Genomic DNA, 18,029 nt, shown 5'->3' on the forward strand with positions numbered 1-18,029 from the left:
GAAATTCTGCCCGGAAGGGACTCAAACCGGAAGTTAAAAGTGATGAAAGACAAAGGGAATTCAGTGTAAATAATTTATTTCACTTATACATACATTAGTAATTTCACAATTACTGTTAATACAATCTATGTATGCAGATTGCTTGAGACATGTTAACGCCTTTTCACTTCTTTCTGGCAGAGTTGCTATACGCTGGTCTATGGCTTAGCTCAGATTACAAAGCAGTGGTGGATATCTCTCTCGTTATCAACGTTAGGCCGACTATATTGCATGTTGTCATGTGCACCAAGGGCATATAATTGCTGCTGAAGGGACACATACATACACATAATCAAATAAACCAATAAACCGCAATCATACATGACTGATTTTAACCGTATGTAAGGTGAGCCTGGTGTAATGGAGTGATGTTTGTCCTGTCCTAGATGCACTGTGCATTTGAATTTCAACTCGGTGACCTATGAATCATGTTTTGGCAGTCAGCCAATGACATGGCGGGAAATGCTAACCATGTGACCTAACAAGGACATGATACTGAGAACATTGATTTCCACCCTTTTGGTATGAAATAGTGCAGTGTGACCAACCCATCTTCATATCTCCAAGTTTAACATCTTTGTGCCCTGAAAATGTTTCAGAAGCTTTCATTATCCCCTCTCTCATAAAATAATTGATCCTCATGAAATAATTAATGAAAGCCTCTGAAATGTGAGATTACCCTGTGCACCTTTTTGGAAGAGACAGAAGAACTGTTGAAATCATCTGCCCACTTAATTCGAATTGCAACGAACGCTACAGAGACTCAACATGACGCCTGCAATTATAATCCCATAATAGCATTTCTCCTCAGAAGCTGATCAGAGTTAATGAGCACTTTCTCTTGCTCTCTGCCACCGACTCATTCACATGCAGGCTTTTGTAGATCATAGAACTTCAATTAACCAAAACAATAGAGGCATTCTGAGTACAAGCAGGAGACCATGTTACATGACCAGAATAATAAAAGTACATTTACTAGAGCGAAGTAGTTAGCTACTCTAATATCCTTGCAATCAAAGTGGCCTTGTGGTCCGTGAGTTTCAGCTATAAGTGTTGGGAATCCAATTGGTGACATTAATCAGTTTGATTGCGTGATGTAAATAGACATCTTGAGTCTGTCCCTGGAATATTATTGCTCAGTTTAGGACAGAGAAGGGATGAGGAAACAGCTCATTATCTGACACGCTCACAGTAAGAGAAAGATCGCCTTTGTATTTGGTCTCTGAGAAGACCAACAACTACAGTACTAGGTTTCTGACACCAAGAGACTGGGGAAATTCTTGATGTTTGAAGGTCATTGGACTTGACTGCAAGTTGTCAACAACTGAAGCTAACCGAAAGAGAGCATTCCCAGGCAGCTTCTCCACATAGGAATTTCGCAAGGAAATAATGCTCCTTAGACACTGTTTCCGCTCAAACACATTCTCATTCCATTCGTCCATTATAAAAAAGCATTTAATGTTTATGTTTACAGTACAAAGCATTTATTTTCCAATGAAAACTAATCCACCTCTGGCGGATAATACATGTAAATACACAAGCAGAAACTCTGCTCTTAGCCCTGTTAATGCCTCTCAGTCTGTCACCCACTCATCCACGAACCAGGATTGAGCCATGGTCTGCTCCTACAACCCAGAAGCCCATCCCTCCATTCACAGTGGACCACAGAGCCATTGACAAAGGGAACAAAAATGAGTGCACAGAAAATATATTATGGGTTTAAGGTCCATCCAACCTATTCAAATCAGAAAGCAAACGGCAGTGATAATGAAATTATTATTTCACTACTTGCTCAACTTGATTTGACTAGTATACAATACACTGCATTCAGAAACTATTCAGACCCCTCCACTTTTTCCACATTTATTACATTACAACCTTATTCTAAAATTAATTAACATTTTTTTCTCGTCAAGCTACACACAATACCCCATAATGACAAAGCAAAAACAGGTTTTTATTTGAAAAAAAAAATAATAAAAAAAAATGAAAATATCCCATTTAGTATCCAGACCCTTGATTCAGTACTTTGTTGAAGCACCTTCGGCAGTGATTACAGCCTTGAGTCATCTTTGGTATGACGTGACAAGCTTGGCACACCTGTATTTAGGGAGTTTCTCCTATTCTTCTCAGCAGATCCTCTCAAGCTCTGTCAGGTTGGATATGGAGCATTGCAGTACAGCTATTTTCAGGTCTCTCCAGATATTTGTTAGATCGGGTTCAATTCCGGGCTCTGGCCGGGCCACTCAAGGACATTCAGAGTCTTGTCCTGAAGCCACTCCTGCATTGTCTTGGCTGTGTGCTTAGGGTCATTGTCCTGTTGGAAGGTGAACCTTCGCCCCAGTCTGAGTTCCTGAGCACTCTGGAGCAGGTTTTCATCAAGGATCTCTCTGTACTTAGCTCCATACATCTTTCCCTCGATCCTGACTAGTCTCCCAATCCCTGCCGCTACAAATCCCCCAGCATGATGCTGCCACCACCATGCTTCACAGTATGGATGGTGTTGGCCAGGTGATGAGCAGTGCCTGATGTGACGCTTGGCATTGGGGCCAAAGTGTTCAATCTTGGTTTCATCAGACCAGAGAATCTTGTTTCTCACGGTCTGAGAGTCCTTTAGGTGCCTGTTGGCAAACTCCAAGCGTGCTGTCATGTGCCTTTTACTGATGAATGGCTTCCGTCTGGACACTACCATTAAGGCCTGATTGGTGGAGTGCTACAGAGATGGTTATTCTTCTGGAAGGTTCTCCCATCTCCACCAAGGAACTGGAGCTCTGTCAAAGTGACCAGTGGGTTCTTGGTCACCTCCCTGACCAAGGCCCTTCTCCTTCGATTGCTCCGTTTGGCCGGGCAGACAGCTCTAGGAAGAGTCTTGGTGGTTCCAAACTTCTATTTAAGAATGATGGAGGCCACTGTTCTTTGGGACCTTCAATGCTGCAGAATTTTTTTGGTACCCTTCCCCAGATCTGTGCCTCGACACAATCCTGCTCCTTGACCGCATGGCTTGGTTTTTGCTCTGACATGCACTGTCAACTGTGGGACCTCATATAGACAGGTGTGTGCCTTTCCAAATCATGTCCAATCAATTGAATTGACCACAGGTGGACACCAGTCAAGTTGTAGAAACAAGGATGATCAACAGAAACAGGATGCACCTGAGCTCAATTTCGAGTCTCATAGCAAAAGGTCGAAATACTTATGTATATAATACATTTGAACAATTCTCATTATTTTAGAATAAGGCTGTAACGTAACAAAATGTGGAAAAAGTGAAGGGGTCTGAATACTTTCTGAATGCAAGGATCAAGATAGGAAAGTGCAAAGGGAGCAATGCAGCCTAAAAGCTTTGTACTTCAACACTGGCATGTTATGACAACAAAATGTGACAAAAATGTATTTACTCCATGTCCCTAGTGCTCTTTTATTTTCTCTTTGTTTGGAGACAACCCAGCATGCTTTTCAGCTGTGATGGCGACAGAGGCATGCGTCCTCCAGCCTATAGTCCGGTGGCGGTGTTGGGGGACTGTCTATTGTCTTTTTTTCAGAGCGGCGGTTTAGTGACTGCGTCTGCAGCTCCTTCACCTCATCCAGCACCTCCTTAGCCTGACGCCAGGAGGAGACGGCCTCCTGCAGAAGTCGCTCCGCCTCCGCCCGTCTACTCTCCAAATCACAGTCACTGAGAAGTGAGTGTGCACTCTTACTATGGAGTGATATATATTCATTACCTTTCAGACGGGGCGAGTCAGCACCTTTCAGGGAAGGTGAGCCGATACTCTTCAGACTTGGGGAGTTCTTACTAATTATATTTGGCGAGTCCTTACCCCTCAGAATAGTATCCTTGATGCGAGGCGAGTCAGAACCCTTCAGACTTGATGAGTCAAAACTTTTTGAGAAGGGTGAACCAATGTTCTTGAGACGTGGGGAGTCAGAACCCTTCAGACTTGGCGAGTCTGTTTCCTTGAAACTGGAAGAATCCGAACCCTTCATACAGGGCGAGTCAGTAACCCTGAGACGGGGAGAGTTGTTACCCCTCAAATTAGGAGAGTCAGCCCTCTTTGAATGGGGTGAGTCTGTACCTTTTGAGCGGGACTTCTTGCCCTTCGTACGAGGTGAGTCTTTCCCCCTCAAACGAGGCGAGTCTTTCACCCTCAAACGAGGGGAGTCACTACTCTTACTGCGAGGTGAACCTGAGGCCCTGGAGTGAGGAGACTCAGAGCCTCTTAAATGGTACAAACGGGGTGAGTCAATGCCCTTTAGATAGGGCGAGTCTAAGCCTTTTGCACGTTGCAGTTCCTCCAATCGCATTTCTTCCAGCAGCTCCTGAGCCCTCTGCATTTTCTGGGCAATAAGACTCTGCAGTGGTCCGACAGGCTGGACAGGTTCACCTATGGGGTGAGGGTGAAGGACACCCCTGACTGGCCGCAAGGAAAGGACCTCATCCATGGAGGCGCAGCGGCTCCTACCTTGGGCACTGAACCTCTTCCCTGGTGGAGGGGAAGGGGATTGAGCCTCAAGATGGTGCACCCGGTCCCAGGAGAGCTCGCTCCCGCAAGGCAGGCTGCCCGTCTTGGGGACCTTTAGGTCCTTTGTGGTGACACAGAGTTTGGAGACGTCTGTGCCAGAACGCTGACGACATGTGGTCCATTTGTCTAGGTCAACCCTGAAGTTATTTTCCCAGAAGCCTTCTTCCTCATCTTCTGGGGTGGAGTCATCTTCCTCGTGGACAAGGTCAAGGGTCAACATTCCGTCTGATGAGGTGGATGCCTAGGGGGAGCACAAGAGAGTTTAGCATTCAACGGAACAGACCAGGATAATCCTTACAATACAAACAGTATAATTCCTTGTTTGCCTTCCAAAAATATAATATTGACTTGGAACTGAATTGTCAATGTTAGCCAAGGTAGCAACACCCACCACAGCCAAGAGATGTCCTCGGGTGGGCAAGCGCCGTGCATGGGGAATCTTGGCACGATCCCGTGTAGGGTGCACCAGGACACTGTCCTCTTCAATTGTAACCTAAGGAGACAATCAGAAAGAGACCGAGTCATTTTTTGACAGTCAGCAAAACAGAAATGTATATTTGTGAAGGGAGAGTTATGGGAATGTAATGTACAGAACATGATGTACATTAGAGTAGAGTACATTGTAGGGCGTTGACAGAGGATTCTTACTATCAGGGCGGCAGACATGATGCAGAGTTCATTCTCAATTCTTGACGAACTCTAGCTACGGAAGATGGATTTTCACCCCATAGTGTGTGATGGGGAGTGAGCCACTGTTTGATCGCGAGGCACTGGGAAAACATGTGGGCGTTGGCAGGGACGGAACATTAACAAGGACTCTGTTCCCGGTGGAGATGGATGAGTCAGCGAGATATAAACACTTTGATCTCTCATCCACGCCTGGGGAGATTGAATTTACGTGTTTCCCGTATTAATAGATGTAGGATGTGATTTTGTCCAAATTCACCAATTTTACAGTGTGCCTAGTAACTGCAAGGTTAAACATTTTTAGGGCTGGCTGTGGAGGCATTTGGAGGTTTCATTCATAAATGTTGCACGCGAGACACGCTAATGAGAGAGAAAAATAAGAAAAGCTCTAGAAAGCTGGGGAGAAGTGAGAGCTAGCGAAATAGAGACAGGGAAGGGGAGGAGAAGAGTGACTGACCTACCTCATCAAAAATGCGGTTCTTGGCTTTGATGATGGCTGTATTGAGGGCATTGACCCAGGACTCCTTCTCCTCGGGGCTAACGGCCAAAAACACAAGATTGGGAACCTGAAGACAAAAAGGAAATAATCAATTGATTGGTTGAAAGAAGATGAGAGAGTTTAGGCTACTCCACCCCTCCTTCTTAAGTGTGCACTTGCACACTCCCATCATGGATTTGAAAGGAATAAATTGGTGTAAGCATTGTTTAGAGGGATTTGTGAGAGATGGAGAGGGGCACAGAAAGCTTAATTTTTTGCACTGACTCTATGCACACATACTGGACTCTACCCATACACTCACACATACTTACACTGATACCCCAACACACACATACACACATACGTGCACACATGCATACTCACACTTACCACATACACTCATTGGTCACTTTATTAGGCACATCCATCTAGTACCGGGTCGGACGGTCCCAGCCAGCCTGAATTCTTCAGGGCATGGAAACGTTGCTCAATTGGTATCAAGTGACCTAACGTGTGCCAGGAAAACATTCCCCATACCATTATACCACCGCCGACCGCCTGTACCGTTGACACCAGGCACGATGAGGCCATGGACTCATGCTGCTTACGCCAAATCCTGACTCTGCCATCAGCATGACGCAACAGGAACTGGAATTCGTCAGACCAGGCAATGTTTTTTTACTCCTCAATTGTCCAGTGTGATCGCGCAGCCAGGTCACCTGTGATACAAGTCAGTATTCAACGTATATTCGTATCTGAGGACGTCAGGAGACAACGTGGAAACTGGCCACTAGGGGCAACAGTGAGGGTTGTCACCTTCAAGTAGGTTTCGGTTTTGCTGGGCATTGTGGATGGGGATGGCAGATGGGTGTAGGCACCTACCTCTGATTTCCAAGGTTGCAAGTTTGAATCCAGCGATTGAAAGTTGCTTTTGATAATTTTGTTTTAAGCTTATCCCAAACCTTAACCCTTACCGTAACCATTCGGAGTTAATGCCTGAACTTAACCCTAAACTTGCAAATTCAGAGTTAATGCCTGAACTTACCCTTAAACACTTCGAAATTTGACGTTTGGAACAACTTCAAAATTTTACGTTTGGGAAACATGAATGTCCAATTCTGATGTGAGACTGTGAGAGCTGGTAGAATTGCGAGCCCACTGGAGCCGCTTCTTCTTGTTTTTAGCTGATTGGATTATTAAATTAATAAATATTGTAAGACACCAAACATCTGCCTCCTGTGTCTGCATCTGGGTCTCGCCTTGTGCCTTGATAGTACGAACTGGCCATGACAGACCCAGCAGACTTGGACCAGCTCCACCACGCTGTCTCCCTGCAGGGAGCCACCATTGGGAGACATCAGGAGTTGCTACAGGTCCTTTTGGAAGGGCTCAGTTCCTTGACGGAATGCCATGAACATGGGTTAAAGGCTATTATGGAGCAAATCAGGGAGTTAGCTCAGAGACTGTCTGCCACCTCTGAAAAACCTCAATCACCCAGGAATTTTTTCCTATCTGTGGTGAGTTTGTACAGCTTATCCTGACTCCCCATGAACCCCGCTTACCTCCTCCAGAGTGATATTCGGGGAATCCTGGTACCTGCCGGGGTTTCCTTTCTCAGTGCTCGCTTATTTTTGAGCTACGGCCATCTTCGTTTTCTTCAGACCGATCAAAGATAGCGTGTATAATTACGCTAATGTCGAAAAGGGTGCTCTCCTGGGCTTACAGCAGTTTGGGAACAACAATCTGCCATTTGCGGTCATTTGCAGGAATTCATGGCAGAGGTGAGAAAAGGCAGAGGTGAGAAAAGGTTTCTGGTAACCACAGTGAGACAATACAGTTCCTCCTCATTGCATCTCCCCATGTTCCAGTTGTTTTTGGATTTTCCTGGCTCCAAAAGCACAATCCTGTGATTGACTGGACCACAAGCTCCATCCTGGGTTGGAGCCCATTTTGCCATTCCCACTACCTTCAAGCAGCACAGCCTTCCCCTAGTCGTCTTCCTCAGGAGGTTAGCAAGACTGTTATCCCAACGGAATACCATGACCTCCTGGAAGTGTTTAGCAAGGAACGTGCCCCTGCACAGTCCTTATGATTGTGCCATTGATCTTCTCCCTGGCACTACACCACCTTAGGGTCGGTTGAACTCTCTGTCCCGACCAGAGACCATTGCTGTGGAGGAGTATATAGAAGAGTCTCTAGCCGTCCCTCCGTCTTCATCTCCTGCCTACGCAGGGTTTTTCTTTGTGGAGAAGGACAAGACCCTGCGCCCATGCATTGACTACCGAGGACTTTACGATATCACTGTCAAAAATCGTTATCCCCTACCTCTCTTTGGCATTCGAATCTCTCCAGGGGGCTACCATGTTTTTCAAGTTGGACCTTTGGAATGCCTACCACCTGGTTCGGATACGCGAGGGGGATGAATGGAAGACAGCCTTCAACACAGCCAGTGGACAATATGAGAAGCAGGTCATGCCATTTGGACTCACAAACACCCCCGCTGTCTTCCAGGCTTTGGTCAATGATGTGCTTCGGGACATGCTAAACTGGTTTGTGTTAGTCTACCTGGACAACATCCAGTTTTTTCCCCGATCTGCCCAAGAACATGTACTCCACGTCAGACAAGTCCTTCAGCGCCTCCCGGAGAACTGTTCGTGAAAGCCGAGAAGTGTGAGTTCCACCGCTCTTCTATCACCTTTTTGGGATATGTCATGGCTGAGGGAAATGTTCAGGTGGATTCTGGAAAGGTGAAAGCAGTGGTGGATTGGCCTCAACCAACGTCCAGGGTGCAGCTTCAACGGTTTCTTGGTTGTACAAACTTTTACTGCCGTTTCATTCGGGATTACAGCACCCTGGCGGCCCACCTATCGGCACTCACCTCCCCCAAGGTACCGTTCAAATTGTCTCCAGTTGTCGACAAAGCCTTTGTGGACCTGAAGCATCGGTTCACAACAGCACCCATCCACATCCATCCGGACCCCTTGTGTCAATTTGTGGTGGAAGTGGATGCTTCAGATGTTGGAGAGGGGGCCATACTGTCCCAGCGATCTGCCCGGGACCAGAAGCTTCATCCCCTTGGGTTGTGGCGGAGATCTTTGTGGGCTATACTCGGCCTTGTCTCAGGATGGTAAGTGGTGGTTGAAGATATCCCTCTAGTGGTGTGGGGGCTGTGCTTTGGCAAAGTGGGTGGGGTTATATCCTGCCTGTTTGGCCCTCTCCGGGGGTAACGTCGGATGGGGCCACAGTGTCTCCCGACCCTTCCTGTCTCAGCCTCCAGTATTTATGCTGCAGTAGTTTATGTGTCGGGGGACTAGGGTCAGCCTGTTATATCTGGAGTATTTCATCTGTCTTATCCGGTGTCCTGTGTGAATTTAAGTATGCTACCTCTAATTCTCTCTCTCTTTCTCACTTTTTCTCTTTCATTCTTTCTCTCTCTCAGAGGACCTGAGCCCTAGGACCATGCCTCAGGACCTCCTGGCCTTATGACTCTTTGCTGTACCCAGTCCACCTGGCCGTGCTGCTGCTCCAGTTTCAACTGTTCTGCTTGCGGCTATGGAACCCTGACCTGTTCACCGGACGTGCTACCTGTCCCAGACCTGCTGTTTTCAACTCTCTAGAGAAAGCAGGAGTGGTAGAGATACTCTGAATGATCGGCTATGAAAAGCCAACTGACATTTACTCCTGAGGTGCTGACCTGTTGCACCCTCAACAACCACTGTGATTATTATTATTTGACCCTGCTGGTCATCTATGAACATTTGAACATCTTGGCCATGTTCTGTTATAATCTCCACCTGGCACAGCCAGAAGAGGACTGGCCACCCCTCATAGCCTGGTTCCTCTCTAGCTTTCTTCCAAGGTTCTGGCCTTTCTAGGGACTTTTTCCTGGCCACCGTGCTTCTACACCTGCATTGCTTGCTGTTTCGGGTTTTAGGCTGGGTTTCTGTACAGGAATTTGTGACATCAGCTGATGTAAGAAGGGCTTTATAATTATAAATACATTTGATTTGTTCCCTGTGCTTTCATGTCCCATCGTCTCAGTCCTGCTGAGAGGAACTACGATGTTGGCAACCGAGAACTCCTGGCGGTGAAAATGTCGTTGGAGGAGTGGAGGTACTGGCTGGAAGGAGCAGAACAGCCATTCCTGGTCTGGACTGACCATAAAAATGTGGAATATCTCCGTTCAGCCAAGCGCCTCAACTCAAGGCAGGCCCGGTGCGCCCTCCTGTTTACCAGATTAAACTTTAACCTTTCCTACTGTCAAGGGTCTAAAAATGTGAAGCCTGATGCTCTCTCCCGCCTATACAGTTCCTCTGCCACACCCTCTACTTCCGAAACCATTCACCCTATCTCATGCCACCTTGGATTGGGGTATTGAAAACCTGATTCGCAAGGCTCAACGCTCCCAGCCTGGACCTGAAGGGGGCCCCGGCTAACCGGCTGTTTGTCCCTAACCCAGTCTGGTCCCGGATCCTGGAATGGGCTCATTCCTCCAGGCTGACCTGTCATCCAGGGTCCCGTCGTACACTAGCCTTCATTCGACAATGCCCGACTAGCATCACCACCCTGGATGGTTCCGACCTTGAATATGTGGACATCTATAAGTACCTAGGTGTCTGGCTAGACTGCAAACTCTCCTTCAAGACTCATATCAAACATCTCCAATCGAAAATCAAATCAAGAGTCGGTTTTCTATTCCGCAACAAAGCCTCCTTCACTCACGCCGCCAAGCTTACCCTAGTAAAACTGACTATCCTACCAATCCTCGACTTCGGCGATGTCATCTACAAAATGGCTTCCAACACTCTACTCAGCAAACTGGATGCAGTCTATCACAGTGCCATCCGTTTTGTCACTAAAGCACCTTATACCACCCACCACGGCGACTTGTATGCTCTAGTCGGCTGGCCCTCGCTACATATACATAGAATGTATGCACACATGACTGTAAGTCGCTTTGGATAAAAGCGTCTGCTAAATGGCATATATTATTATTATTATTATTATATTCGTCGCCAGACCCACTGGCTCCAGGTCATCTACAAGTCCATGCTAGGTAAAGCTCCGCCTTATCTCAGTTCACTGGTCATGATGGCAACACCCATCCGTAGCACGCGCTCCAGCAGGTGTATCTCACTGATCATTCCTAAAGCCAACACCTCATTTGGCCGCCTTTCGTTCCAGTACTCTGCTGCCTGTGACTGGAACGAACTGCAAAAATCGCTGAAGCTGGAGACTTTTATCTCCCTCACCAACTTCAAACATCAGCTATCTGAGCAGCTAACCGATCGCTGCAGCTGTACACAGTCTATTGGTAAATAGCCCACCCATTTTCACCTACCTCATCCCCATACTGTTTTTATTTATTTACTTTTCTGCTCTTTTGCACACCAATATCTCTACCTGTACATGACCATCTGATCATTTATCACTCCAGTGTTAATCTGCAAAATTGTAATTATTCGCCTACCTCCTCATGCCTTTTGCACACATTGTATATAGACTCCCCTTTTTTTCTACTGTGTTATTGACTTGTTAATTGTTTACTCCATGTGTAACTCTGTGTTGTCTGCTCACACTGCTATGCTTTATCTTGGCCAGGTCGCAGTTGCAAATGAGAACTTGTTCTCAACTAGCCTACCTGGTTAAATAAAGGTGAAATAAAAAATAAATAAAAAAATGTTTCTGGTGGCCCACAATGGTCCCTGATGTCTCTGCCTTTGTCACCGCATGCACTGTGTGTGCTCAAAAAATCGAAACGTTTCCCCGGGTTCTCCAAGGCTGCCCATTTCATCCCTCTCCCCAAACTACCTTCTGCCAAGGAGATGGCCCAGCTTATGGTGCAGCATGTCTTCCGGATCCATGGACTCCCAGTAGACATGGTCTCCGAAAAGGGTCCTCAGTTCTCGTCTCAATTCTGGAAGGCATTCTGCACCCTTTTTGGTCCGTCGGCCAGCCTGTCATCCGGATTCCATCCCCAAACTAACGGTCAGTCGGAGCGAGCCAACCAAGACCCGGAGACCACCTTAAGGTGCCTGGTCTCAACCAACCCCACTACCTGGAGCCGTCAACTGGTCTGGGTGGAGTATGCCCGGAACACTCTTCCCAGTTCTGCCAAGGTACTCTCCACTGGAGAAGAGTTGAGTGCTCCAAGGGGTATCAGCCTCCACTCTTCCCTGAACAAGAACAGGAAGTCAGCGTACCCTCTGCCCAGATGTTTGTCCGCCGCTGTCGACGTACCTGGAGAAGAGCCAGGGCGGCTATTCTCAAGACCAACTCCAGGTATCGTCGACAAGCAGACCGTCGCCGGACCCAAGCTCCCTGCTACTGCATTGGGCAGAGGGTATGGCTTTCCACTCGGGATCTGCCCCTTCGGGTAGAGTCCCACAAGCTGTTTCCCCGGTTCATTTGGTCCTTTTCCCATCTCCAGAGTTCTGAGTTCCACTGCTGTCCATCTTGTGTTACCCTGTACCCTCCGTATTCACCCTACCTTCCATGTGTCTAGGAGGTGCTGGGTCCCTGCTAAAGACATCTTGGACCCGGCCCTCATCGCCGATTTCCACTACCGACACCCTGGTCAGCCAGTTATGCGCCCAGGTAGGACGCCAGGTGGCGGCACTGTCACGCCCTGATCTGTTTCACCTGTTCCTGTGATTGTCTCTACCCCATCCAGGTGTCACTTATTTTCCCCAGTGTATTTATCCCTGTGTTTCCTGTCTCTCTGTGCCAGTTCGTCTTGTATGTTAGTCAAGTCAACCAGCGTGTTTTTCCCGTTCTCCTTTTGCTATTCTCTTTTTGATAGTCTTCCCGCTTTTGATCCCTGCCTGACTCTGGACTACTTTTCCGCCTGCCTGATCATCCTGCGTCCCCTGGCCTTGATTCTGCATGCCCTTCAGTACCTTTTGGACTCCGAACTGGTTCTGACCCTTTTGCTGGTCCACGACCATTCTCTTGCCTCACCCTTTTGGATTAATAAATATTGTAAGACTCCAACCATCTGCCTCCTGTGTCTGCATGTGGATCTCGCCTTGTATCATGATACTGATAGGAGTGGAACCCGATGTGGTTGTCTGCGGCAATAGCCCATCTGTGACAAGGACAGGCGAGTTGTGCGTTCCGAGATGCCGTTCTGCACCCCACTGCCCCATTATTTGCGACCCTCCTGTTAGCTTGCACAATCTTGCCATTCTCCTTCGACTTCTCATCAACAAGCTGTTTTTTGTTTGTTGCACCATTCTCGGTAAACCCTAGACACTGTCGTCCATGAAAAGCCTAGGAGGCCAGCCAGTTCTGAGATGTGACTCCATTTTTGTTAACGGGGTGATGTACCTAATAAACTGTCAACTGAGTGTATGCTGCTGCTACTGTCTATTATTCTGTTGCCTAGTCACTTTACCCCTACCTACATGTACATAGCTACCTCAATTACATCGTACCCCTGCACCTCGACTTGGTACTGGTACTCCCTGTATATAGCCATGTTATTTTGACTTGTTATTTTGACTTGCCCTGCCTACAACCGCCCCTCTGGAAACCTCTTTGTTAAGGTTTATGTTTGTGTCGTGCTTATGTTTGCAATACTGACAACAAAGTTTGTATATGTGGATAATGTATTTTGTGTAAAACATATAAATAATGGCAGGGTCTACAGGAAATCCCAGACTACAAGAAGAAAACCAGCCACGTCACGGATACCGACGTCACGCTTCCAGACAAACTAAACACCTCTTTGAGGATAATACAGTGCCACCGTCTAACAAGAACTGTGCCCCCCTATACCCACTCTCCTGCTCCGTGGCCGACGTGAGTAAAACATTTAAACATGTTAACCCTCACAAGGCTGCTGGCCCAGATGGCATCCCTAGCCGCGTCCTCAGAGCATGCGCAGACCAGATGGCTGGTATGTTTACGGACATATTCAATCGCTTCCTATCCCAGTCTGCAGTCCCCACATGCTTCAAGATGGCCACCATTGTTCCTGTACCCAAGAAGGCAAAGATAACTGAACTAAATGACTACCGCCCAGTAGCACTCATTTCTGTCATCATGAAGTGCTTTGGGAGACTAGTCAAGGATCATATCACCTCCACCTTACCGGCCACCTTAGACCCACTTCAGTTTGCATACCGCCCTAACAGGTTTACAGACGACGCAATCGCCATCACACTGCCCTATCCCATCTGGACAAGAGGAATACCTATGCCAGAATGCTGTTCATTGTCTACAGCTCAGCATTCAACACCATAGTACCCTCCAAGCTCATCATCAAGCTGGAGGCCCCCAGGTGGTGAAGGTAGGAAATAACATCTCCACCTCGCTGACCCTCAAAACTGGGACCCCACTTGGGTGCGGGTTCAGGAGGTTGAAGAAATGTGGCTTGTCACCCAAAACCTTGACAAAGTTTTACAGATCCATATTTGAGAGCATCCTGTCGGGCTGTATCATAGCCTGGTACGGCAACTGCTCCACCCTCAACTGCAAGGCTGTTCAGAGGGTGGTGAGGTCTGCACAACGCATCACCTGGGGTAAACTACCTGCCCTCCATGACACCTATAGCACCAGATGTCACAGGAAGGCAAAAAAGATCATCAAAGATAACAACCACCTGAGCCACTGCCTGTTCACACCGCTACCATCCCGAAGGCGAGGTCAGTACAGGTGCATCAAAGCTGAGACAGAGAGACAAGGTTTTCTTCAGTCTCAAGGCCATCATACTGCTAAACAGCAATCACTAACAGAGAGGCTGCTGCCTACATGGAGACCCAATCACTGGGCACTTTAATAAATGGATCACTAGTCACTTTTAATAGTTTGAACAGTTTTGTGTACAACATGAAGTTTGTAGGCTACACCATTGACCAGACAAAGGCGATCAAGGAGGGGGACCAGCAGCGAAGCAGTCAGCACAGCAGCTACGTAGGTACCGGAGTGTGCACAGCAGCTACGTAGGTACCAGAGTGTGCACAGCAGCTACGTAGGTACCGGAGTGTGCACAGCAGCTACGTAGGTACCGGAGTGTGCACAGCAGCTACGTAGGTACCGGAGTGTGCACAGCAGCTACGTAGGTACCGGAGTGTGCACAGCAGCTACGTAGGTACCGGAGTGTGCACAGCAGCTACGTAGGTACCGGAGTGTGCACAGCAGCTACGTAGGTACCGGAGTGTACACAGCAGCTACGTAGGTAGCGGAGTGGACACAGCAGCTACGTAGGTAGCGGAGTGGACACAGCAGCTACGTAGGTAGCGGAGTGGACACAGCAGCTACGTAGGTAGCGGAGTGTGCACAGCAGCTACGTAGGTACCGGAGTGTGCACAGCAGCTACGTAGGTACCGGAGTGTGCACAGCAGCTACGTAGGTACCGGAGTGTGCACAGCAGCTACGTAGGTACCGGAGTGTGCACAGCAGCTACGTAGGTACCGGAGTGTGCACAGCAGCTACGTAGGTACCGGAGTGTGCACAGCAGCTACGTAGGTACCGGAGTGTGCACAGCAGCTACGTAGGTACCGGAGTGTGCACAGCAGAAAACAAGGTCTGAGGTTAACACATGCTTAGGAGATCTTATACATTTTGTTCTATGAGATAATATCAGTCAGTTAACATGACCTTTATGAATTATGAAGCCTTTAAGTGATTTTTTTTAAAATGACATAAATGCTTCAAGATCTCCTAAGCCTGTGTTTACCACAGACCTTATTTTCGGCGTTTATCCAAAAACGCCATTCATTTTCCCATAGGCTTTGTCCAATGAACCATGGCGGAATTAGTGCCTGGAAAAAGACGGCATTACTATTTATCTCTATTGGGATACAAAAACTCAGTATCCGTAGCCACTCAATTATCTTTAATTCTGCTTTGTTGGGAAAGGACTTGTATAAGTAAGTATTTCACTGTAAGTCTACACCTGTTGTATATGAAACATGTACATTGTTTTGATTTGAGCTTGTACTTTGTCTCATACTCTCTCTTTATAGAGAACCACAAACTATGTCTGATGATAAGCTTGTACTTTATGTCTCATACTCTCTCTTTATAGAGAACCACAAACTATGTCTGATGATAAGCTTGTACTTTGTCTCATACTATCTCTTTATAGAGAACCACAAACTATGTCTGATGATAAGCTTGTACTTTATGTCTCATACTATCTCTTTATAGAGAACCACAAACTATGTCTGATGATAAGCTTGTACTTTATGTCTCATACTCTCTCTTTATAGAGAACCACAAACTATGTCTGATGATAAGCTTGTACTTTATGTCTCATACTATCTCTTTATAGAGAACCACAAACTATGTCTGATGATAAGCTTGTACTTTATGTCTCATACTCTCTCTTTATAGAGAACCACAAACTATGTCTGATGATAAGCTTGTACTTTATGTCTCATACTCTCTCTTTATAGAGAACCACAAACTATGTCTGATGATAAGCTTGTACTTTATGTCTCATACTCTCTCTTTATAGAGAACCACAAACTGTCTGATGATAAGCTTGTACTTTGTCTCATACTCTCTCTTTATAGAGAACCACAAACTATGTCCGATGATAAGCTTGTACTTTATGTCTCATACTCTCTCTTTATAGAGAACCACAAACTATGTCCGATGATAAGCTTGTACTTTATGTCTCATACTCTCTCTTTATAGAGAACCACAAACTATGTCTGATGATAAGCTTGTACTTTATGTCTCATACTCTCTCTTTATAGAGAACCACAAACTGTCTGATGATAAGCTTGTACTTTGTCTCCTACTCTCTCTTTATAGAGAACCACAAACTGTCAGATGATAAGCTTGTACTTTGTCTCCTACTCTCTCTTTATAGAGAACCACAAACTATGTCTGATGATAAGCTTGTACTTTATGTCTCATACTCTCTCTTTATAGAGAACCACAAACTGTCAGATGATAAGCTTGTACTTTGTCTCCTACTCTCTCTTTATAGAGAACCACAAACTATGTCTGATGATAAGCTTGTACTTTATGTCTCATACTCTCTCTTTATAGAGAACCACAAACTATGTCTGATGATAAAGCTTGTACTTTATGTCTCATACTCTCTCTTTATAGAGAACCACAAACTGTCTGATGATAAGCTTGTACTTTATGTCTCATACTCTCTCTTTATAGAGAACCACAAACTGTCAGATGATAAGCTTGTACTTTGTCTCCTACTCTCTCTTTATAGAGAACCACAAACTATGTCTGATGATAAGCTTGTACTTTATGTCTCATACTCTCTCTTTATAGAGAACCACAAACTATGTCTGATGATAAGCTTGTACTTTATGTCTCATACTCTCTCTTTATAGAGAACCACAAACTATGTCTGATGATAAGCTTGTACTTTATGTCTCATACTCTCTCTTTATAGAGAACCACAAACTGTCTGATGATAAGCTTGTACTTTGTCTCCTACTCTCTCTTTATAGAGAACCACAAACTATGTCTGATGATAAGCTTGTACTTTATGTCTCATACTCTCTCTTTATAGAGAACCACAAACTATGTCTGATGATAAGCTTGTACTTTGTCTCATACTCTCTCTTTATAGAGAACCACAAACTATGTCTGATGATAAGCTTGTACTTTGTCTCATACTCTCTCTTTATAGAAAACCACAAACTATGTCTGATGATAAGCTTGTACTTTATGTCTCATACTCTCTCTTTATAGAAAACCACAAACTATGTCTGATGATAAGCTTGTACTTTATGTCTCATACTCTCTCTTTATAGAGAACCACAAACTATGTCTGATGATAAGCTTGTACTTTGTCTCATACTCTCTCTTTATAGAGAACCACAAACTATGTCTGACGATAAGCTTGTACTTTATGTCTCATACTCTCTCTTTATAGAAAACCACAAACTATGTCTGATGATAAGCTTGCCTCAAGTTTCAGTTTTTAACAAAAGAAAACTTCAAATGCATTTTCAGCTAAAATCAACACCTGCAGTAAGGACTTCCCACTGAGGCCTACACACCCCAGGCCCTGCTGAGCCTCCCTGCCTGACTCCTTCACTCTCCCTGGGAAGAAGGACTCACTATATTCCCAGGCTGCTTGCAGCGGAGCAGGGTGAACCTGCTGTGGTTCTTCTTACTGCGGCTCTTGGCCTTGCGCAGCTCCTCAGAGCGTTCGTAGTCAGCCAGGTCAAACAACTCCTGGACTTTCCTCTCATCCTTCACCTGGAAACACACAGAGAAAACAGGAGGTAGTTACAACTCAGGTCTGTACATATGTGCAAGATGGCACTGGCAAATGAGCTTTGTCAATTTGTTTTGAACCTTAAACCATCTGTCTA

At 46.1% G+C, this 18,029-nt stretch overlaps 1 protein-coding gene across 2 annotated transcripts in view; it reads right to left on the reverse strand.

The window, feature by feature from the left end:
• Nucleotides 1-59: 59 nt before the first annotated feature.
• The window catches only part of plekho1a (pleckstrin homology domain containing, family O member 1a), a 27,938-nt gene continuing 9,968 nt past the window's right edge, over nucleotides 60-18,029 (reverse strand). The window contains exons 3-6 of one of the 2 annotated variants that reach the window (XM_052470345.1): nucleotides 17,829-17,913; nucleotides 5,708-5,812; nucleotides 4,951-5,052; nucleotides 60-4,800 (exon numbers count right to left, since the gene is read on the reverse strand). In XM_052470345.1, coding sequence (XP_052326305.1) covers nucleotides 3,496-4,800; nucleotides 4,951-5,052; nucleotides 5,708-5,812; nucleotides 17,829-17,906 — 1,590 coding nt within the window. In that variant the 5' untranslated portion in view covers nucleotides 17,907-17,913 and the 3' untranslated portion in view covers nucleotides 60-3,495. Of the gene's footprint in view, nucleotides 4,801-4,950; nucleotides 5,053-5,707; nucleotides 5,813-17,772; nucleotides 17,914-18,029 lie in introns of both variants that reach the window. The other variant, XM_035793174.2, reaches the window with a different exon arrangement.

This window comes from Oncorhynchus keta, chromosome 19, assembly GCF_023373465.1.
Source record: "Oncorhynchus keta strain PuntledgeMale-10-30-2019 chromosome 19, Oket_V2, whole genome shotgun sequence".
In the NCBI taxonomy this organism is placed as follows: Eukaryota; Metazoa; Chordata; class Actinopteri; order Salmoniformes; family Salmonidae; genus Oncorhynchus; species Oncorhynchus keta.